The 24420-nt window shown below is 45.0% G+C and overlaps 1 protein-coding gene across 1 annotated transcript; it reads right to left on the bottom strand.

Annotated features, from left to right (window-relative positions):
• Positions 1-1305: 1305 nt before the first annotated feature.
• On the bottom strand, positions 1306-23637 carry LOC144604250 (epithelial sodium channel subunit gamma-like). Its single transcript, XM_078418483.1, has 13 exons — positions 23532-23637; positions 22249-22578; positions 18791-19085; positions 17652-17848; positions 16020-16123; positions 13196-13359; positions 11178-11276; positions 10829-10946; positions 7846-7924; positions 6604-6661; positions 5566-5627; positions 2790-2865; positions 1306-1738 (listed from the first exon to the last, which is right to left on the bottom strand). The coding sequence occupies exons 2-13, from the start codon at positions 22566-22568 to the stop codon at positions 1316-1318; spliced, it is 1995 nt and encodes a 664-aa protein (XP_078274609.1). The 5' UTR covers positions 22569-22578; positions 23532-23637; the 3' UTR covers positions 1306-1315.
• Positions 23638-24420: the final 783 nt, after the last annotated feature.

The following is a 24420-nucleotide window of genomic DNA, read 5'->3' as shown; positions in this document are numbered from 1 at the left end:
CCCCTTATTCTTAAACTGTGGCCCCTGGTTCTGGACTCCCCCAACATTGGGAACATGTTTCCTTCCTCTAACATGTCCAACCCCTTAATAATCTTATACGTTTCGATAAGATCCCCTCTCATCCTTCTAAGAGAATCTCTTTAGATTCTCCTTAATCTTGTCTACCAGAGCTATCTCTTGCCCTTTTTTGACCTTCTGATTTTCTTCTGAATGTATCTCAATCCTCTTTATTCCTCCAGGGATACACTTGATCCGAGCTGCCTGTGCTTGACCGACTCCTCCTCCTTTCCCCTGACCAGAGCCTCAATTTCCCTGCCATTCAGAGTTCTGTATTCTGCTTCCCTTGTTCTTAACTCTAATACGTAGCAACATGCAAGTCTCTTGTGTTGTTTTATGACAGCATGCTTGTACAGAGTAAGGTTCCACATTCAGCCGGTGAACAAGCGATACATTTAGGTAGAGCTAGTTAAGGATCAATTCTGAGCTGTTACTTTATGAACTTCCTTGCCCTTCTTTAAATTTGATGGCGCAACAATTCCTCTGAGGAGCAACCCCAAATGTTGGATTTTCCTGGGGTTTGTGATCTGACCTATAATCGATACAGACAGGGTTTGTGAAATGTAAAGCTTTTCACTGTACCTCGGTAAAACGTGCCAATAAACTAAGCTCAACTTAGTTGTGTCTGGAAAAACAGAGGCAGGAAAACAATTCAACATTAACAAGAAGTCCAAATTCTTTGCTCTCCTGGGTCCAAAACCTACATTTTAAACAACCATCCTGGTAGTGTGCAGTGCTAAAGAAGGTGAATCTTTCCCATTTATCTACCACGTACAGGTTGACACTGAAGCACACACAGCTCACACAGTTCCATGCAGTAGTGAACCTATGTAATCTAAAATCACACTGGAAGGTAGACACCAGTTATGTGCTGTGCCGTTACGGTCAATTAGCATCCATTATAAAACAAGATATGTAATTTGTGACTTTTTTTTACATGCTGAAATCAAACAGGGAAGGACTTGTTTTGTTCATATTGAACTGTGGAATGGAATGGAATAGGTTATTGTCACACGTGACTGGGCACAGTGGAATTCTTTGTTTGCATACCCAATGTATACAAATAGCACCCACCTACGGCACTGATCTGCTTGGACAAAGAATACTTTAAAGCTTTTGCCAGAGACTTGAAATAGCATTTATTCCTGATAAGATCACAAAAATGAGAATACAGCGTAGTTTCTAGCATTTGGCCTGAGTTACTGGGTTATTCTAGCTTGCTGACAATGAATTGGCTTGTGCCTCCTGCATTGATTCACTACTCCCCCGCATTGTCCTGTTGTGCGACTGGGCTGCTGACGTCCCCAGACACCCATGCAATGCTGCTGGACACCACAGCCGGCGTGCCTATGAGGAAATCTTTGCGTATCCTCAGCGTTTCATAGGTGGGAGGCAGCATGTCCGGGGCGTGAGCACGGGGAAGCTGGAGCGCAGCGTTGAAGGTCGGTGGGTCTTCGTCGCCAAGGAAGACCGGGGACCCATGATCTGTGCTGCTGGCTGCAGAGGGCTCCCCCTCTTCCGTCTCCCTCCGCCACCACTTGCGTGCCGTCCGAACCCCTTTCCGCGCCACGATCAGGAACATGTCGATGAAGAACACCTCTATGATCTCGATAATGCAAACAACGGAGCAGCTCATCCAGAGGCTCAGTTGCCCCCCAAAGTTTGACAGTAAGGTGACAATCTAGAACAAGACAGGTGGAGAGAGCATTAGCACGTCCAGGATCCCTGCACATGATGTGAACTCCAAACAGGGCTTGGTGCCGGACACTGGCCTGAATCCTGCACCCTACTGTCCCTTGTGGCATTACCCGCCTGCTGCCCATGCTGTTTCCTTTTCAATTTCATGACTCACTAAATGAGTCTTTTATTTTTGTTATCAGATTATTGCAAATAACACAGGTTTTTTTTTAATGGCCACTTACTACAAGTAAACTGTATCAGTAAACGTGGAATCTAGACAGGACATTTATAGGAGACTGTAGTTATGTGTTTTTCTCAACGATCCACTGTGAGCCTTGCTGCCCAGGGAGACCACATGATAACATGAGGTACACATCTCCAAATGGCACGGTCTAGCCTATTTTATGAATGGAGCTTACTTGGCCCCAGCCAAGTGATGTTTCCATGTTTATGAGTAGGTTTGCCTTGAATAATTAAGCCGTCTAAGTCGTAGCAAATACTAAATATTAGTTGCCACTGAGAACGAAGTGGGGACCCGGTAGGTGGGGGAGGGGGTGAGGGGAGGATGTGAAGAATGAAGGGGGAACCTGACAGGGGGGGGGGGGGGCACTGAGGATGAAGGGGGTCCAAAGGGTGGGCAGCTGAGAGTGAAGGTGGGACCCGGTTGGGGGGAGGATGAAGGGGGCTCCAGTGGGTGGGGCGCCGAGATCAAAGGAGGACCTGGCGGGGGGGCCGCTTACAGCCACGTGCAGCGGAAGGCAGAAGATGGGGCTGTTCAGTGAACTCTTGTAACTTTGTCGGCCAGAAACATGACGATACTTGTGTACTGCCTAGGTGAGGTCTGCTGTATGATTTTACTGGGTTATATGCAAAACAAAGCATTTCACTGCACCTAGGTACATGAGACAATAAGGTATCATAATTTACTCTTCCCAGCTAAGACCAACCTCCAGCCGCACTACAGAGCAATTCTAGGGTCCTGTGTGTTCCACCCGGCTAAACATTCATAACATGAACCAAAAGGGGGTAATAATAGTAATCCACAAACTTACATTATTTTCAGCTGTCTCGGTAATGTTTCTCAGATTGAGACTTCTGTAGAAGATGGCCAGGCTGGCTAGATCATCCCTGTTGAATGGAAATGAAACCATGAAACCAGCAGTCTGTGTACTTCGCTGCAAATAACGCTATGAAACATACTGCATTGAATGGGCTAATAAACATAACCCTAAACCTAAATCCCCAAATCTCTACAATATTTCCACTAGCATGGGATCTCAGCAAAAGATTTGTGTTCCTATTGTAGACACTAAATACTGGAGTAACTCAGCGGGACAGGCAGCACCTCTGGAGAGAAGGAATGGGTGAGGTTTTGGGTTGAGACCCATGCTTCAGAAGGTCAACGTCACCCATTCTTTCTCTCCAGAGATCCCGTTGAGTTACTCCGGCATTTGTGTCTATTTTCGATGTAAACCAGCATCTGCAGTTCCTTCCTACACGTGTTCCTGTGATTTTTATAACCTCAGGGTGCAACAAACCACGTAACAGCCAATGAAGTAGATTTGAAATTAGTTTAATAGCTGCAGTGCAGAAGTGCAATTTCCGTTCAAAAACATTACATGGATCCACAATGGATCAGATTCCTCCCTATTCTTTCCCATACAGAATCCAATCCTGATCGACCAAACCAATCTTGCACTATTTGTGTCTCTTATCTTTCTTGTCATGTGTCTTAATCTCAAGACTCAAGAGTGTTTTATTGTCACATGTCCCAGATAGAACAATGAAATCCTTACTTGCAGCAGCAGCACAACAGAAAATGTAAACATAGTACTCTGTAAACAATATAATAAAAGAGAGAAAAAAAAGTTCAGTGTGCATGTAGACACACACACACTTTTAATCTTTAGTTTGGTTTAGAGATGCAGTGTGGAAACCACACACACGCACACGCACGCACGCATGCACACGCACGCACTAGAACTATCCTACACACTAGGGACAATTTACAATTTTACCAAAACCAATTAACCGACAAACCTGGACATCTTTGGAGTGTGGGAGGAAGCGGAGGATCCGGAGAAAACCCACGCAGTCACAGGGAGAACATACAAACTCCGTACAGACAGCGCCCGTAGCATGGATCGAACCCGGGTCTCTGTTGGTGTAAGGCAGCAACTCTACCTCCACGCCACTGTGCGCCCTAATCTCTTAGATAACAAGAGTTCTGCTGCTTGGTGCGTAAGAATAACCTTGGCAAAGCGGAACAGTTCATACGTAATTACTATCTGGGCTCTCATAGGGTCTTTATCTGAGGCAATTCCTGGAGTTAAGAATGACTTGCTTGCACTCCAGATCTCCAGAGATGCTGATTAATCCAACGAGACCTGCAGACAATGGGCTGGTGCCAAGGTTGAACTGTTTGGAAAATCAGTCATGGCGACTTATGACAAGGCAGATTCTTAATTGAGCAGTTCTATGAAGTCTCCTTCCAATGGACACTGATTGCTCCTCTGTCCTCTTTTGTTTTTAACTCATGGGTAATTGGCTCACAGGAAGGAAGGATCGCTCATGCACAGACCACATAGCAACACTACGCATCATCATTGAACAGTCTATTGAATGGAACACATCCCTGTACATCAACTTCATCGACTTTGAGAAAGCGTTTGACAGCTTGGACAGGACAACACTGTGGCACCTAATGGACCACTATGGAATTCCCACCAAGATCATAAACTTAATCAAGAACTCGTATGATGGAACCTCATGCAAAGTTATGCATGCAGGCCAGCTCTCCCAGAGCTTTAGTGTCAAGACGGGCATCAAGCAGGGATGTCTACTGTCACCATTCCTGTTCCTCCTGCCAATTGACTGGATCATGATGGAAACAACTGAAGCAAAAAGAAATGGAATTCAGTGGACAATGTGGGAACAGCTCGATGACCTTGACTTTGCAGACGACATAGCTCTCCTTTCACACACACAGGTACAAATGCAGGAGAAGACAGACAGACTCTTACAAGCTGCAACAAAACTTGGTCTTACACCCAATACAGCACAGAGGTGATGAAGATCCACTCCAAAACCAGCAACCCTATCCTCATGCAGTACACTGCCCTGGAGGAGGTAGAAACATTCACATACCTAGGCAGTGTTGTGGACACCACCGGAGGGGCAGATGCAGACATAAAAAGCAGAATCAATAAGGCTAGGGTGGTGTTTAACATGCTCAGTAAGATCTGGAGTTCAAAATACATCTCAATCAACACCAAAATATGCATATTTAATTCAAATGTGAAGCAGGTGATGCTGTATGGATCTGAGACATGGAAAGTAACAAAACACACAACAAACAGGCTGCCTCAGGAGAATCCTAAACATCTGGATGAGAGTCAACGTATGCAATGTGGACCTGTGGAAAAGAACAAGCCAGGATCCCATTGACTTACAAATTCGAAAGAGAAAATGGAGTTGGATTGGTCACACCCTCAGAAAACTTGCCACAAACATCACTGGGCAAGCCCTGAAATGGAACCCCCAAGGAAAAAGGGAAAGAGGTTGCCCCAGGAACAGCTGGAGAAGAGGTGGCCAGGCAGAAATGTCAGGGAGTGGGCTCAACTGGGGAGATCTCGAAAGAACCGCCAACAATCGAGTGAGGTGGAGGACATTTGTCAATGGCCTATGCTCCCTAGAGGAGCCAAGGACTTACGAAGTAAGAAGAAGATGAATTGGCTCGCAGGTAGTTTTATCAAGAATTTGCAAATCTCACCTCATCACAAATCCCATATCAATAGGAAATTAGCAGGGTCTCAAAATAGAAATTACCTTTTTAGTGTTTTATCTCCATTAAGCCCATTTTCCCAGTTCAGTAGATGAAGGATCCACTCCTATTAAGGAAGGACAATGGCATGAGAAAATTCCACCATACACCATGCATCAAAGATCTTGATGGATAAGCCTGTCTTTCCATTGATCGGTTGACTCTCTCTCCTCCCTCTATATTGTCGTATAAGGGACATGCCCACTTAATTCATTTGAAAATTCGCTGAAAAAAATTTCATTCACAAAATTGTCTCCTAGAAAATAAATGACACAAGAGCAGGTTTGTCTGTGTTGTCTGAGAATGTGCAAACAGCAGTGGTTCAGCAACTCTGTGTTAATGTGTCTGGGTGTGGCTGACTTGATTAAGCATGCAGTTACACTTTTCAACTCTATCTTTTGTGGTTGTTCCGTTTTTGCAGACTTTAGTCTTTAGACTTCAGCGATACAGCACGGAAACAGGCCCTTTAGCCCTCCGAGTCCGTGTTGGCCAACAATCACCAGTGTACACTACACACTAGTGACAATTTACAATTTTACCAAAGCCAAGTAACTTCCAAATCTGTGCGTCTTTGGAGTATGGGTGGAAACCGGAGCAACCAGAAAAAGCCCAGGCGGTCAGAGGGAGAATGTTCACACAGCACCCATAGTCAGGATGGAACCCGCGTCTCTGGTGCAACCGCTTCTTGACTGTGCCATCATCTTTAATTGTACTTGAATATCCTTTTGCAACATTCGGATTTTGCACTATAAGCTTATACCATGCTGCTGTTTTGCACTCGTCATGGTATTTATTGTTTCATTTTCATTACTTTATGTTTATTGTTTGCTTTGGCGATCTTCATAAGAACAAGGAATTTGATTACATCCTGTTTTATATGAGAATAAACTGACCCAATCTCATCTAATCTACATGTACTTGTGAATGAGGGCACCATTGTATTTCTACAAACATGTCTGCCCACCAAGTTTACCCCTTCAAGCAGGCGTGATGACCTCTACATATTATGAAGTATCAGATATCTCCTGGATGACGTTACTCACCTCAGATGGTGTTGAGGGCCACTGTGCAATACTGAGAGTCATTGCCCATTCCTTAGAACTGTGGAGAAAGCATTCAAATCCACAGGTCATTCAATGTCCGATTTATTAACGCATATAAATGGGCAACGTTGGAAAATTAGGCATTGGTTACAATGGGACCAACGTTGATTAGATTGTGGTTACATTTACCCCCTTATAATGACCCACAATGTTTCATATGTCATGCCAGAAGAATCAGCACTAATGGGATACAACGTCTAGAGCATCCAGGGTTTGAACATTTGTTCGAGGGTGGTTGAAACAGACTGAACATTAAAATTGAATGAAAACCACATTTAGTGGGATTGACATTGACTGGACACTGGCTGTAAAAGCATGAGCATTGGGTGTTCATAAGGTATTGAGGCACCGGCATTGACTAGGTATAAAGCACAGAGGACCACCGTGGTTTGAATATAAGGCCCAATGGTACAGGCATTGAAGTGGACATAAGATCCATTGGTTTTACAGAAAGTAGGATTGAAGGTGATTTAGGTCCAGATGGTGACAATGAGTGGACTCTGCTACTCAGAGACCAGCAATGACTGGTCACTCAGGACACCGTGTGTGATCCACAAGAGGAAACAGCAGGAAGGCAGTGACTGATGTAACAATGTGAGCTGTGAAATTGTGGCATTTGTGCCTTTAAACTTTGATCAAATTTGGAAAAGAAATTCACTCTTTTTGATTCTTGGGTTGCCTGTGTTCTAGAATGACCAGCACTAACCAGATTTAGTTCCAGAGGAGCCAGTGTTGCTTGGGCAGCTCGTCCAACAGGACGCCATGTCCACAGGGATGGACAATGACTTGATAATAAGTCTAGGAGGATTGGCACTGATCAACTCAAGACTACAAAGTTTGAGCTAATAACTGGGATTCTTGCTTGCACCACCAGCTCAACCACAAATATAAATGAATTGGACACCAACAACAGCCTTGATGTAGGAAACCTACTGGGTGCGACTGGCAAAAATGACCAAACCCAGTCTCAAGAAGGGCTGGAAAAGGTTGGATGCTGGATTAGAAGGGATCTATGAGCAGTTGTTATATAGGGAACACATTGACCAAATGCTCAACGATTGTGATGATCTACAGACTGTAACAAATGCTGAGCAAAGGACAAGTACAAATCGTGGGAAATCCTTTTTATCCGTTGAGGTATCTTGATGGAGTAAACAGGATTATCAGGTCTGAGGAACTTACTGACAGGCAGGTGGGCAAATCTTCTGGCAAGCCAGTTTCTCTTGAATAAATTGGTTGCGCAGTCTATAATAGCAGGAAACTGTAGGAAAACAAATACATATCTGAGTTGTTGTTATCCGTACGGTTTGAACAATACCTTGTTTTGTGGCAGTTTTAATTTCACCTTGTGTCAGTTTTGTGTTCATATAACTGATATTCTATTCTGGAACCATTCCTTTGGAACTGATGTGGTTCACTGGAGGTGACCCCTACAATGTGAATGATTCATACTGCATTGAATTTCTATCATGGTCACCTGAGATAACATAGAGTGATGTATTGTCACTCTTGGTTTTAAAAGTCATTTATGATTAAAACATTTCCAGAATTGTCAACGATGGCATTTTTTTGCTGAGAACGTAGTCTGAGTTTCTATTACATAAAAAGTAGATGCATGAGGAGGCCATTTGGCCCTTCAAGCCAGCACCGCTAGCATGTGTCACATTATTGTCACATGTACCGAGGTACAATGGGAAGCTTGTTGTTGTGTACTATCCAGTCAACGAAAAGAATATACATGATTACAATCAAACCATCCATATTGTACAGATACAGGATAAAGGGTATATCATTTAGTGCAAGATAAGGTCGGATTAAAGATATTTAAAAGTCTCCAGTGAGCTAGATGGATGGTCAGGCCCACACTCTAGCTGGTAAGAGGACACTTCAGTTGCTTGATAACAGTTGGGAAGAAACAGTCCCTGAATCTGGAGAGTTGCGTTTACAAACTTCTGCACCATTTTTCCTGATGGGAGAGGGGCAAGTGGATGTAAAAACCTCTTCATGGTTTGTTTATTCACCATGCTGATTCATGCATCTGTATCAGTTATAACATTGATTCAATGGTTCTAAATGTTCACTGGTAACCAAGGATGAGTACTGGTAACCAAAGTATTCTGATGAGTGCGGCAAATAAAAATATGTACTCAATTTCATAGAATTATTGTTAACTTCTATATTGACTTGTACACTTACAACCCAGTTTAACGAAGTTTGTCGGTGAGCAAAAAATTCTTGTGAAATGGTTTGTTTTTATGCACAAATTTTCATCTCTTCCCCCTAGCATCACGTTTGGCTTTGTGAGGAAAACATCCAATGCAATAAAAATAACCATCTTCAGCTTTACTCTCCCAATGATGCTCAGGTTTGTTCTCTGTTGATGGTTTCAAATGCCATTTGGGGTTTATTTTCTCTTCTGATCCTATTTGCAATAGTACTTTACAGTCTTTTCAAAGGTAGGTTTAGAGGGGGCACTGGAAATAGGTCTGTCAATGTAAAGAGAACATGAGAGCTTTGGTGAGCCGGAAGGACATTACTTGGTGAATCAGTTGCTGGTCCCATGGGGTTTCCAAATCATCACGTAGTGGTTTATCAGATTACACTATACACACAAACACATACACAGGTAACAGCATATTCAGGTCTTAATAATATGTTATCCTATGCACCATTTAAAAAATCAACAGTAACTAACTGACAGAATTTTTTGTTTTCATATGCAATTCCTAGTGCTTTCTTCCCAATTTGTCCATAACTGCATGACTCTGTTAAGTAAAATTGATGAGTTTCTCTTGACTATCTTTATAAGGAAAATTTATTTTGTTAAGTATGTCTTACATTGCAACCATGCCTATGAATGCCCTTCGATATATTTTTCAGGCTTTGGAGCACTAGTGATGGTCTCTACTTTTTCTTTCACTGGTCATCGGCTATTGACATTAACTTTTAGTGCTTCGTGTTAATAGAATATGACTGAACGTTCGAGAGTAAGTACACTGACTTGTTCTCAAACAGTCTCTTCAGCATTCTTGGATGTCATTTCCATTGACACAGCAGTTTCATTAAAAAGCAAGTTTGAATGTCGGGTTTTGCATGATCACAAGCTTTGAGAGAGTTGGCTAATTTGACAGTTGACAGCCATACCAATCAAGTAAGGCATGATCCAAGACAGCAGCAACATTGCGATGAAAAGATACAAACTTTAACAAAACAATGTACTCAGTAGAAACACATGGAACTGCAGATGCTGGATTCTTGAACAAAACACAAAGTGCTGGAGTAACTCAGAGGCTCAGCAGCATCCGTGGAGGGAATGCACAGGCAACGTTTTGGTTCCTGACACAATATGTCACCTGGCTGTTCCCATGACAGATGAATAAATTAATGAATTAATTAATACTTTATTGTCACATGTGACAAGTCGCAGTGAAATTCCTTGCTTGCAGACCCAAGATATGCAAATAGTCGTCACATACGGACACGGACAAAGTTACAAAGTATACATGGTATCCACACCAGGTCCCCCTTTGTTCTCCCCCTCCCCCCCCCCCTCATGTAACACCCCCCCCACACCAGGTCCCCATTGTTCTTCCCCCTCCCCTCACGGCGATCCTCCCCGGCCGAGTCCTCCTTTGTTCCTTCCCACATCAGGCAGATGCTGCCTGAGCCGTTGAGTTACTCCAGCACTTTGTGCTTTGCTCAATGTATTCATGAATTGCCCCATTCTGCTCTGTCTCCTTGTCCCATACTCCTAGCTTTCAACAATTTCTACCAGATTTGGCTCTCTTGAATGCATTCAGAGAATTGGCCTCCACTGCCTTCTGAGGCAGAGAATTCCACAGATTCACAACTCTCTGACTGAAAACGTTTTTCCTCATCTCTGTTCTAAATGGCCTACCCCTTATTCTTCAACTGTGGCCCCTTGTTCTGGACTCCCCCAACATTGGGAACATGTTTCCTGCCTCTAATGTGTCCAACCCCTTAATAATCTTATACGTTTCTATAGTCTATAGAGAGCAGTCTGAACTACTATCCACCTCAATGGAGACCCTCAGACTATCTTTAATCGGACTTTACTGGCTTTATCTTGCATGGAACATTATTCATGCTGTTCCTATCTCTAAACTAAACTAAAGATATTTATCAGTAGCAAATGTGAACTCACTCCAGCCTGGGTACTTTGTGTAGTCGCAGTACTCCGCTCCTGCAGGTAGTGGCTTCTCATAGTGGGCACACCCACAGCATCGAACCATTTCCATCTGAAAGCATGAGTGCAGACACATCTGTGTGGACAAAAGGAATTAGCTGGGTTAATCTGCTCTCTTGCTTTCCAATATAAATTTGCAATGGAGACACAATGCAAATGCCGGAATCTTGAACAAAACAAAGAAGACTGCTGTGGGACCTCAATGGGTTAGGCACAACTGTGGAGGGAAATTGACGGAATGTTTTAGGCTAGGATGTTTCTTCGGAAACTAAAGAATCTTCTTCTTAAGTTTGCATTAATGCCTTACCTGCAAAGAGTAGGCTTTGTTGTAGATGTTTGCCACAGGCACATTGAGTCCATCTGTTGTACAGCCACTGTATGGATTACTCAGCCTCTGCAATACAGTCTGAAACACCATCAAGGAGTATTAATTGAAAGGCAATGCAATGGCAAGAGTCTGCAGAGAGGTCAACGGCAAGTGACCGACAGAGACCCCCCCCTAAAAAACAGCCTTGCAATCAGTGAAGATTTTGTTTTGTTTATCCTGTGCACGGTTTTCACATCAGCAGAGATTTAAAACTATATTCTGTGTTTGCACACGGAATGAAGCAACTGTTGAGGTAACATGGCACCACGGTGGCTTCCTTAGAGGGCCCGGCAGCGTTAGTGGACAGGTTGGTGATGGCACTGACTGATGGACGAGGACGGACACGTGGAAGTGAGGATGCCGCTGCCGAGGGAAGGAACAAAGGAGGATGGGTGGACTGCCAGTGAGGGACGGGGAAGACCAATGGAGGACCCGGCGTGGGGGAACCGCCATGAGGGACGAGGGATGGGGGGAAGAACAAAGGGGGACCTGGCGTGAGGGAGAATTTGTAACTTTGTAAGCGCCCTTTATCAGCGACTATTTGCATACCTTGGGTATGCAAGCAAAGGATTTCTCTGTGACTTGTCATATGTGACAATAAAGTATTCAATTCAATTCAACTAGATTATCCACATAATATCACCGAGCAACAGATCTGAATTGGACCTGTCACCTTCCGCACTTCTCAAACTCACCCATCCAGCTACCTCATCCTCACTTCCACCCATTGATCATCCCCTACCTTCTTGGAAAATCATCCAGGCAACATCTCCCCACTTCTCTACCTACGTTCAGAACATGGGAATAGGTATGGGCTATTTAGCCCCTTGAGTTTGTCCTGTTAATCAGTCTAACCAGTGCTCTGTGATCCAACTCCATAAGCCTCAATTTCCTCATGTCTCAGCGGTTAACAAAAATCTATCAACTTCAGATGTAAAATGCACAACTAGTATAGACAGCTGCCACTTGAGTTACCACCATGCTCTGCATGTAAAAATGTATCTCAACTGCCCATCTCAATTTTTTAGGCTAAAGCCCCTTAGTTCTAGGCTTGCAAATGGACAGAAATAGCTTTTAGCTATCCACCTTTCTCAATTCTGCTTAATATCTTGCAAACTTTAATTAGATACACCTAAACCATTTAAATAATGCAGAATATAGTTGTATTCTTGAATAACATGATATAACCTACGGTAATAGTTATGTGCATTCTCAACATGAAGAGGTGTTTAGAAATGCTCACAATACTCCAACTACAGTATCGTAAAGCTAGAGTCTAACTTCAAATCCCTGATGCTCCGGGCATGAATGACCATAACCCTCATAACTCTTTGAACATCCATTACCTATAGCTTCTCATCATTACGAATGTACTATATTCTATTTCAGATCCAACATAGAGCACCTCACATTTACATGTATTGTAGAGTATCTGTTACAGTTTGCCCTTTTGCTGCTTCTGTTGCTATCTCTGTGGCCACAATGCAGACAGTGGGTCTCACCACTGTATTCCGGCATAATTCAGTTAACAATTATCACAGTAACTCATAACCTCACCTAATTACTTTATTCCTCCAACCATCCATCGCCCAAAGCATCTCCTTGTCTCTTGAGCCTGCCCCAATCTGCAATGCCATTGAGAGATGACCACTGGTATTTATTGCTTAATTTTTCTTTCTTTGTGTTTACTTCTCTTCTTAATTTTAATAGATGCTTTTTTTCTAACTTGCACCATTGTGGTTTTGCCAGTTCCCTAAAGAATCCTTGGCCATTTTGCAGAGTGCCTAAAAACATCAGCAAAGAAAGGCCTTCCCTTTTCTTTGCTGATGTTTTTAGGCACTCTGCAAAATTGACCTTGTTGAACACTACAAAGTTTGGTAATGGCATCTTGAACCTCAGTTAACAGCTGCTGTGTTGTGTTAGTTGTGGATGGGGTAATTCCCCATTGGGAGGAGTACCAGGTCAAGCCCAATGGCCGTGTGGGTTGCTGTCTGAATCTCGATCCCCACATCTTCAATGAAGGGCTGCTCATTCTGATCGTGAACGACAATTTTAGCACCCATTGAGGTGGCGAGATATGGATTGTACTCATTCTCATCCATGTGCAGAGTCATCTTCAGGCCTGTGAAATAGTAGAAGAGGAAAGTCATATTTGAGTAGGTCACAGAGCTCTCTACTCAGTTATGTTGTAGGTAGTAAAGGCAGCAACCAATTTTTGCATAGAAAGATTGAACAAAAAAAACCAACTCTGACATTGGATGACAGTCCCTACAACACACTCTCTCTCACTACACTAGGGATGTCAACCTGGATGATGGGTTAAGATCTCTGTTGTTGGGCATGAACCCATGGACTTCTGAATCATGGATGTAGTGTGGGTGTTTGATTTCCCATCAGAACCCAGTGAAGGAAGAGTCGGATTAAAATTAGGGGGATGCTATAGACCAGAGCATGAGATTAGATTGTAGTAATATTATAGAGTGTGATGCACTTAGCAGGTCAGGCAACATATGTGGAGGTAATGGATAGGTGACATTTCAAGTCGAGACCCTTCTTCAAACTGCAGGTTCCTGACGTGAAATGCTGCTGATCTATTCCCTCCACAGATCTGCCTGAGCCGCCGAGTTACTCCTGCCCTTTGTGTTTTTACTCAATATTCCAGCATCTGCAGTCCTTTATGCCTCCATTTATTGAGCACTTGGACGCTGCCTGGCTTTTATTCTGGATCCAAGTGCAGCTAGGAGCTTCTCCTGCTCCTATTTTCTTTGTGATAATCTGAAGAAGGTAAAACGTCGCATCCCGAGGAACCACAGTAAAGTGTAAACCCACCCAGGGATCCAGCATAAAGGATGAACTCCATCTAAGAAACCAGGGAAAGGGTTCTTCCTCCATCCAAAGAGCCAGACTGAAAGGCCAATGTCACCTGGGGGATCCAGAGTAGTGTGGAAACGTCATCAAAAGTACTCTAGTAAAGGTTAAATCCCAATTGGAAGACCATTGCAAAGAGTAAGCTTCACCCAATCGCCTTGAAGATCAAAATGCTGCAGTGGATCAATTAAATGTTTAGAATCATAATTGCAGCACAGAAACAGGTCCTCCGTCAGTGGCGACCACCAGTAACCATTTAAAATAAATCCATCTACAAAATAAATTGAAGGCAAGTTGTCTTTGGTTTTTAGGCACTTAGAACTTCAGATGTTAGAAACATAGAAAATAGGTGCAGGAGGAGGCCATTCGGCCCTTTGAGCCAGCAGCGCCATTCATTGTGATCATGGCTGATATTCCACAATCAAGAACCCATGCCTGCCATCTCCCCATATCCCTTGATTCCACTAGCCCCTCGAGCTCTATCTAACACTCTCTTAAATCCATCCAGTGATGTAGCCTCCACTGCCCTCTGTGGCAGAGAATTCCACAAATTCACAACTCTCCGGGTGAAAAAGTTCCTTCTCACCTCAGTTTTAAATGGCCAACCCTTTATTCTAAGACTGTGGCCCCTGGTTCTGGACTCGCCCAACATTGGGAACATTTTTCCTGCATCTAGCTTGTCCAGTCCTTTTATAATTTTATATGTCCCCTCTCATCCTTCTAAATTCCAGTGAATACAAGCCTAGTCTTTTCAATCTTTCCTCATACGACAGTCCCGCCATCCCAGAGATCAATCGCGTGAACCTACGCTGTACTGCCTCAATTACAAGGATATCCTTCTTCAAATTAGGAGACCAAAACTGTACACAATACTCCAGATGTGGTCTGACCAGGGCCCTATACAACTGCAGAAGAACCTTTTTACTCCTATACTGAAATCCTCTGGTTATGAAGGCCAACATGTCATTAGCTTTCTTCACTGCCTGCTGTACCTGCATGCCAACTTTCAGTGACTGGTGTACAAGGACACCCAGGTCTCGCTGCACTTCCCCCTTACCTAACCTAACAGCATTGAAATAATAATCTGCCTCCTTGTTTTTGCCGCCAAAGTGGACAACCCCGCATTTATCTATATTATACTGCATCTGCCACGCATCTGCCCACTCACGCAACCTGTCCAGGTCACCCTGCAACCTCCTAACATCCTCTTCACAGTTCACACTGCCACCCAGCTTTGTGTCATCCGCAAACTTGCTAGTGTTGCTTCTAATTCCCTCTTCCAAATCATTAATATATATGGTTAACAGTTGCGGCCCCAACACGAGCCTTGCGGCACTCCACTCGCCACTGCCTGCCATTCTGAAAAGGACCAGTTTACTACTACTCTTTGCTTCCTGTCTGCCAACCAATTTTCTATCCATGTCAACACCCTACCCCCAATACCATGTGCTCTAATTTTGTTCACCAATCTCCCGTGTGGGACCTTATTAAAGGCTTTCTGAAAGTCTAGATATACTACATCCACTGGCTCCCCTTCATCCATTTTACTTGTCACATCCTCAAAAAATTCCAGAAGATTAGTCAAGCATGATTTCCCTTCCATAAATCCATGCTGACTTGGACTTATCCTTTTACTGCTATCCAAATGCACCGTTATTACCTCTTTAATAATAATAATTGGATTTAATAATAATGTTGGATTACAAAATAAAGACACAAAGTGCTGGAGTAACTGAGCTGGTCGGGCAGCATCTCAGGAGGACGTGGATAGCACCATTTTAGGTCTGCACTGAAGAAGGTTCCCAACCCAAAACGTCGCCTATCCATATCCTCCAGAAATGCTGCCTAACCGGCTGAGTTACTCCAGCTTTATGTGTCTGTCTTTAACCTTTCAGAGTGCTGCCCTAACTTTACCATTTTCACTGCCTCCGCTGTTGGTCCTCAGAGTGCCGCTGCCTTCTCCGCCGTTGAATGTGAAGCAGTTTCCATGCAGGGGATGATGCATGAGGCTAAAGTTCCTGAGATAGGGAGACAAACCTCATCAGTGCACAGGACTAGGTGAGACTGCTAGAATTACAGTATTTCAGGAGGAACCACAGGAAGGGGCAACTGGTCAGGAGGGTTGATTATCCGAAAGATTCACATTGGGATATCGGCCTTGGAATATTCTCTCTACAAAAAGTGCAGCTAACTCAAAAGTGCAATAGATTGAGAAGATACCTTATTGAAGTGTCTGGGCTGGTAAGGTAATTTGTTGCAGTTAATAAAGTGAGATTATTTCCACTGTAGAAGATGCTGGTTTGCATAAAAAGACACAAAGTGTTGGGGTAACTCCACGGGTCAAGCAGCATCTCTGGAGAACATGGTTGGGTGATGTTTTGGGACCCTTCTGACTGATTATAAAGGGGAGGGGGGAGGGAAAAAGCTGGAAAAGAACAGAGGCTGGACAAAGCATGGCAGGTTATAAGTTGACAGGGGGTTTTGAGAGGCAAAGGGGGCTTTGATAGGCAGATGGCTGAAACAAATGCCAGAGATCAAAACAGAACGTGTGAGGTAGGATTGAAAAGTTGCGAATAGTGAAGCCAGAGGAAGGAATTTAGGAGGGGGAGGGAAGAAATAGGTGGGGCACAGAGAAACAGGTGGAGGAGGAGGCAGGGTTTCCTCTGATTCAGTACTCCACCTGATACGGTACTCCATTCCCTCTCTCTCTCCCTCAGACCTTTAACATCAGAAAAGCGACTTCAAAAATTAAGTGCTCTACCCAGTGCTCCTTGGCTCGGAGGCCAAGTCAGTTGGTATTTTTAAGGCAGAGATAGACAAATTCTTGATAGAACGGGTGTCAAGGGTTATGAGGAGAAGGCAGGAAAATGGGATTAGGAGGCAGAGATCAGCCATGATTGAATAACGGAGCAGACTTGAAGGGCCGAATGGCCTACTTCTACTCCTATAACTTGTAAACTTCATAACCTTCCCCATCTGCACAACACTATCTCGATGTTCATCTGACATTGCAGTGATCCCACAGTGACACCCCTCAGAATATCAGGCCATACAAATATGCTCGCTCATCGCTCTCTACCCAAGCGCATAGTGCTCTCTCAAATAGACCCACGCTACCTCCTCCCAGGTATTACTCCACCCCTCCTCAATCCCTCAGTGCCGTAAGCAATCAGTTTTGTCCCTACCTATTCAGCGCTGCCACTGTAACAGGGCAGAGCTGATTCAATTCTTCCAACAGTAGAGCGTACTGAAAATGCACGCTCCATGCTGCCTCTCCGAAAGTGTTGACATCCTATTTGAACTGCCCCTCCTTATACATGCCCCATAGGATTGCTCTCCTATAACCCCCCCCCGGAACAGTCCTTTCATTGTGCTTTCCTCTCTGTGGAACTGTATATGGACCGATGCCAACCTATAAAGCAACATTTCCCACCGACGTGCATTTCTTGGTTAGTTACAGCTGAGTACATATATATATATATATATATATATATATATATATATATGTATATACAGTATTCAGTGTATTCACGAGCTTGTGTTGACCTTGAGTCGCAGCGCTGTCCCTGGAGCGAGCAGGACAGTATGAGGTCATGGGAGGAGTAGCCCATCTGCACTTTGGTTCGTTCGGGCACCTGCGCCATGATGTTGAGGAAGTGGAGCCGATACCACTCCTGGATGGCGGTCGTGCCCGAGTTGAACGTGTAGATGTCGCAGGTGGACTCGTCGTGTTTCTTCTCGCACTGTCAGAGAGGGAAACGACAGATAAGCAAGCCATCCCTCGGAGAACTTGCAATACAACCGCCAGAGACCCGGGTTCGATCCTGACCTCGGCTGCTATTGTTATCTAAGTAGTATAAGAAAATAACTGCAGATGCTGGTACAAATCGAAGGTATTTATTCACAAAATGCTGGAGTAACTCAGCAGGTCAGGCAGCATCTCGGGAGAGAAGGAATAAGTTTCCAACTTTAGATAGTTCCTCTGTCCCTCTCTTCCCCTCCTCCTTCCCAGATCTCCCTCTATCTTCCTGTCTCCAACTATATCCTTCCTTTGTCCAGCCCCCCTGACATCAGTTTGAAGAAGGGTCTCGACCCGAAACATCACCCATACCTTCTCTCCTGAGATGCTGCCTGACCTGCTGAGTTACTCCAGCATTTTGTGAATAAAAACCTTGCTATTGTTATCCGTTTGTGATCCTTGTGACCGCCTGTATTTCCTCCCGGGTGCTCCGGTTTCCTCCCACATCCCAACGACTGGCTGGTTTGTAGGGTTAATTTGTCTCTTTAAATTGTCCCTAGTGTTGTGGGGAGTGGATAAGAAAGTAGGATAACATAGATCTGGTGTGAACGGGTGGGTGGTCGATGTGGACTAGGTGGGCCGAAGGGTCTGGTTCCACGCTGTATCTCTAAACTAAACGAAACTAAACTACAGCTAAATCTCCAAGATGTCCTCACCGGCTCCCGGACCCAGAGTAGACCCAGTGTATTATAAGAAAATAACTGCAGATGCTGGTACAAATCGAAGGTATTTATTCACAAAGTGCTGGAGTAACTTAGCAGGTCAGGCAGCATCTCGGGAGAGAAGGAATGGGTGACGTTTCGGGTCGAGACCCTTCTTCAGACACTCTACCCAGTGTATTACGCGGTCCCCACTCACCCTTCAGCGTCTGAGTGGACAAACTCACCAGCTTGAAGCCGATGGTTTTGGCTCGATTCAGAGAGCGGCTCCCCGCTATGGATCGGGTTCTGAATGTCCCGTTGTATCTGCGGTGACTCTTGGTGACGAGGTCAGACAGGATGGTGTAACCCTGACCAACTTCCATCCGCAGCAGCGGGATGGTGCGGAACAACCCGTCCACAGGCGCCTCGACGGCTTCTCGCCGAGCCCGGGCCGAACTGTTCGAGGAGCGGTAAAGCTCTTTGATGGCGATCAGAGTCTCCCGGTCCAGTCGCTCAAGGAGATGTCTCGTTTCATTGTATCTGCAGGGAGACAGGAGCAAATCTAGGGTGGTGGCAACAGATATACGGTGGTCTGCGCGTGTATGGAAGAGTTTAGAGTTTAAAGATACAGCGCGGAAACAGGTCCTTCGGCCCACCGAGCCCTCGCCGACCAGCGATCCATACACTGACCCACACACTAGGGTAACCAGTCTGAAGAAGGGTCTCTACCCGAAACGTCACCCATTCATTCTCTCCAGAGATGCTGCCTGACCTGCTGAGTTGCTGAGATATTTTACGATAGTTATTGGGTGGGGGGGGAGCCTGCATTTCCTACATGTCCAAGCCACATGTTACCCAGTACACATCTAGATCCAGCTGTGATGGAGCTACCGATGGATCAAAGCATCGTATCTCACCAACGAACCTCAGAACATGAGGGGAATTTGGGAACCATCGCTCCACGGTAACTGCTCCCTATATTCACCACGCATTGAGGCTCAATTCGCATGAGCGGATCACACGCTACACAGCCCACTCCAACATTTTCAGCAATGTCACTGTTGATGCTGGTACTAAACAATTTCCAATTCCCTCGCGTCCCCAAATAGAACGCACCAGTAAAGCCCGTGAGATCCACCGATCTAAGCCTTGACTGTACTATATTAGAGGATAGAGGGACGGGAGGCATTCACTGTCTCTTAGTTTCCCTGCAAAACTAACATTTCGGCTTTTCGTCTGGCCATTCTATTTTGATGTGGTGCCAGTTCCTGCGAGTGTGATGTGTTCGCTCAACTCTTTAAAAAGTCAGTGTGTGTGTGTGTGTGTGTGTGTGTGTGTGTGTGCGCGCGCGAGTGTGTGCGTGTGCGTGCGAGTCTGTCTGGAAATGGGCACCCTGTCCGGGCCGGGTGTGGGTAAGCTATCTCACAACGATTAGAAACAAGGAAGTGCAGATTCTGGTTGACCAAGGAAATACACAAAACTCTGCATTAATTCGGCCGGTGAGGCAGCATCGCCGGAGAACATGGGTAGCTCATGTTTCGGGTCGGACACTTCTTCAAACTTCAATCGCCTATCCATGTTCTCCAGCGACGCTGCGTGACGCGCTGAGTTACTCTTGCATTCCGTGCCATTTCTCAGTGCCTGTGCGTTGGCGAAGCCTGCGGTACACTGACATTTTCAAGTTCAAGTAAAGGCAGATAAAATCTGGTGTGCAGTTAGATGACCTCTCCAACGCAGTTGTGAGCAGCGAAATGTGAGACAAGCAGTATCCTGGAATACTCCCAAGGCGAGGAAAACGAGAGTGACCCGCTATCCTTAAGAGCTCTATCTAGCTCTCTCTTGAATGCATTCAGAGAATTGGCCTCCACTGCCCTCTGAGGCAGAGAATTCCATAGATTCACAACTCTCTGACTGAAAAAGTTTTTCCTCATCTCAGTTCTAAATGGCCTACCCCTTATTCTTAAACTGTGGCCCCTTGTTCTGGTCTGAGAGCCTATTGAGGACGGAGACACGGGTTAAATACCCTTTAATTAGCCCGGGTTCAGAGAAACCGTCTGTAAAACCAAGTTGATATGCTGTAGCATTTCGTTTTCAGACAAACAAGAATGAAAATCTTACTGAAAACTAATTTTGCGCGTCGTGTGATGGTTGACGCCACTTCAGTATTTGTGTACACTGGAAAGTCAGAGCTCGGGAGAATAAAATGCTCAGCAAGATTTTGTTGATCGGCCAAGGCACCAGAATGTATTAAACGCGGTTCTTCTCCAAGATAACACTATTTTAACCATATATGCCTATTCCGTTTTCTACCTGCAATGAAAATCCGTACTTGACCTCCATATTGATTCGCTTGGTCGCCTACTCGTTCGTCTATATTCCTTGGTGGCCTCTATGTAAACTCTTCATAGTTCCGACTACTACCTGTTTTGGTTTGTCGTCAAGTTTGAATGCGTTAACGCAGTCCCCCTAAACTCGGTCATTAATATAATTTAGATGGTAAATAGCCAAGAGACCTGTATCGACACCTTTGGAGCCGAAATAATATTGGCTTATCAAACTGAAAATAATTAATTTAGTTCACCTATTGTTTATCATAGCCAGCCTGTCAACCAGGCCAACATATACTACAGCAAATATGTGAGGCCATATATTGTGTAATCTATCACGTGCACTTGGAAAAGGGTAGCACGGTGACCCAGCTGGTAGAGTTCAGGCAACCTGGTTCAATGCTGAACCCCCTGGCCTGTCTGTGGAGAGTCTGCACGTTCTCCTTGTGACCATGGGGTTTCCTCCGGATGCTCCGGTTTCCTCCCACATCCCAAAGACCGGTGGATTGACAGATTAATTGGGCATTGAAAATTTCCTCTCCCCTGTATGTGCGTGGTGAGATTGTGGGAGAAGCTAATAATCCAATTGTTTCAGAGTGAAAATATAATATAAAAACGACTGCATTTATAGACAATAGACAATATTGTCTATAAATGCAGTCGTTTTTATATTATATAATATAAAAACGACTGCATTTCCAGGCAATATTATTTCTATCGTTTCTCTGTTATTCATATTATGTTTTTGCACGTTCCAAATTTTCCAACAGCTTTGTCAAACATCATCTCCTTTGTCATATTGATTGTTTAATCGACTATGATTTCACAAGTACTCTTCCAATAATAGATTCCAGCGTCGTCATACATCTAGTGCCAAGTTTGGGGTCCAGTAAGAAAGGGTGCGAGTGTGATCTGTAAGATACACACCATTCATAGTGAACGAACCCCTTCCCCAAATGGGAGGAGGTTGTGGATCTAAGTTGCACTCTGAAGATTTGAACGTATGATGTTCAAATCTGGAACTGCAGATGCTAGTTTAAACCGAAGACAGACACAAAATGCTGGAGTAACTCGGCGGGACAGGCAGCATCTCTGGAGAAAAGGGAAGGGAACCGATTCCTTGTCTCCAGGGATGCTGCCGGTCCCGCCGAATTACTCCAGCATTTCGTGTCTATCCCCAGGCAGCTCGTTCTATAAACCCACCACCCACTGTGATCTTCTGGGATCTTCCAATGCAGTTGCCTGGTATTCCAATTTACACAGCAACTCCGCTTCAATAGCTACGACTTTGGGTTTGGGAGATCCTGCTGAGAAACAAATAGGGATTTATTTTGGACCGAGAGTGTGCGAAGTTAGCGAGAGTTTGAGGAACTAACCTGTATGGATTCATGTTGCAGATGGTGACGGCGGGGAAGGTCATCTCCTGGAACTGGACGGTGATGGTGACGGAAGCAGTGTAGTAGGAGGCGATGAGGAGAGCGCACTGCCAAATAATGATGCCCACCGCACCAAAGGTCAGCACCAGCCAGATTCCCCGGCGCAGCCGCCCTTTCGACACCACAATCCTGCGGCAGCCGTGGGTGTTAGTATTGAAGCAGTACCATCGTATCAGCTCGGAGATGCTTTCTGCTTGTGGCCCCGTCACTGGCAGCGTCTCCTTGATCTTCTCCTTCAGTCGTTTTGTCCCCGATTCCATGGCGACCACCCTGCCACAGGAAGAGGTTGTCAACTGACCAGCAGAGTCCCCACTCCTCCACCGACCCCCGTCTTCTATCTTCCCTTCTCTTCTTCAACTGTCGGTCATTCTCTCCCTTCACAAAGCATCTCTCCTTCACATCTCCCTCCTCTCTACAACTTCCTTGGCCCATCTACCGCCTTCCCTCTCAATGTCCATCTCAAATTTCTCCCACCATCCTTCTAACCTCCCTCTCCTTTCTACAACCTCCGTATCGAAACTCCTCCATCTTTCCACGCCTACATTGTTGTGACCCCGACTGCAACCTAGTTTAGCCAGGTAGGAAAGGGGCGGGAGAGGGTCGAAATATCGTGAGTAAAATTGGGTGAGGCGTAAAACAGGCGCTAGACCTTGACAAGAGCCTATCGCCCCCCGCGGTTGATGGGATTGTAAAGAGTAATCTATCAGCCGGCAGCGAGGAAACGGCACCCAGACCGAGACAAGCTACACTTGGAGAATAAACAACTGGGCAAGATTACAAACATGGCCAGGAACGGTGGGACCCATTAGGCAGAAAGCAAAACAGGGGTTGAGGCTGCACTCTGATTCAACCGTTTCTGTATATAAATTCGATTTAAACTTTTAATCAGAATTGTTTAATTGCCCAAAATGTTGGTAGTTTCAGAAGTGTTTTCTTTCCCCTTGACCGTCGTTATTTAAGAAAAAAATTGCAGACGCTTTAGCTTCCGGTGTTTTACGAAAGTTTTCTAGAAACTCCATGTCGATCATATACATTTTTGTTTCACAAAATAAAAATCAACCAAATGATAAACAAGTTAGTAATGATGTTTGCACTAATAACTTCGGGTCATTCTCTCTCTCTCTCTCTCTCTCTCCCCCCCCCCAAAAAAAAACCTTCTCTTTTAATATTATTTTAGCACGGATTACTTTCTGTCGTCTCCTGTATTAAATAGTTGAACCTACCTGTGTGGGGAGCGAGGGTCACCGAGTTGCTGAAGAAGGGGGCGATGCCTGGGAAGTGGGGCAACTGAGCGCTGGGTCTCAGTGTGAGATTGCTTTTGGTCCTCCGCCTCGATTGCCGGACTCATGCCCTGGGGGCAAACTCCTGCGTCCACTCCCTAGTCTCCTGGGTAGCTACTTTACATCCACGAGTTGACTGAGCTATCGATCAAGGAACTCGAGAGATGAAAGAAACGATATGCAGATAGTTAAGAGGCGTGGACACCACTTGCAAGGCTAGAACTTACTGCTCGTCCATATATGTTGATAGTAATTGAGGGACCTGTTCCACCACTTAAGGGAACAATAGTGGGACTTAACAGGTTGCACCTGTTTTCTTTATTGGCTCTTGGGCCCATATGTAAACAGCGCTAGATCCACGCCGAGTTTACACGGACATGGCTAAAATCACTGACAGCAGTCACTGGAAAGACACAGTCATTGTGGGCCGAACATGTTCAGCGTGAGGCTGGCATCCTTCCTCGATCGCTGTAGGTCAGTGGGCGGCCAAAAGGCGGCTCCGAGCGAGGGGCATCGCTGCTGGTACGGGGAGTAACCATCGATCGTGTTGCCGGAGTGAATTTCAGGAACAAGGCCATATTGGATACAAGTGAGGGGAGCTTTGGTGGGTAGCTGGATGGACAAAGGCCAGAGATGAAAAAGACAAAAAGTGGGACATAAGGATAGGAATGGCGCGCAATGCGAAGCCAGAGTAAATATGATTGGTGGGGAAGAAATGGTATGAAGTGAACATTGTTCTGCACATTGAATTCTTCAATTTTAGATAACTAACTTACAAATAACCTTCCCCATTTCCCCCCCTCTCTTCCATGTGCCCCACCCGATGCGCCCC

The sequence above is a fragment of the Rhinoraja longicauda genome, chromosome 21, assembly GCF_053455715.1.
Source record: "Rhinoraja longicauda isolate Sanriku21f chromosome 21, sRhiLon1.1, whole genome shotgun sequence".
NCBI lineage: Eukaryota > Metazoa > Chordata > Chondrichthyes > Rajiformes > Arhynchobatidae > Rhinoraja > Rhinoraja longicauda.
Note: the sequence above shows the minus strand (reverse complement) of the source record. Positions and strands in the feature narration are given on the sequence as shown.

Excerpts from the sequence above, each read along its gene's own strand:
- LOC144604250 (XM_078418483.1), bottom strand. The coding sequence starts at position 22,568 with ATGGAATCGGGGACAAAACGACTGAAGGAGAAGATCAAGGAGACGCTG. Across the intron at positions 17,849-18,790 it reads AAACCATCGGCTTCAAGCTG|TGCGAGAAGAAACACGACGA; the intron begins GTGAGTTTGTCC and ends CCTCTCTGACAG. Across the intron at positions 13,360-16,019 it reads CAGCGGAGGCAGTGAAAATG|GCCTGAAGATGACTCTGCAC; the intron begins GTAAAGTTAGGG and ends ACTATTTCACAG.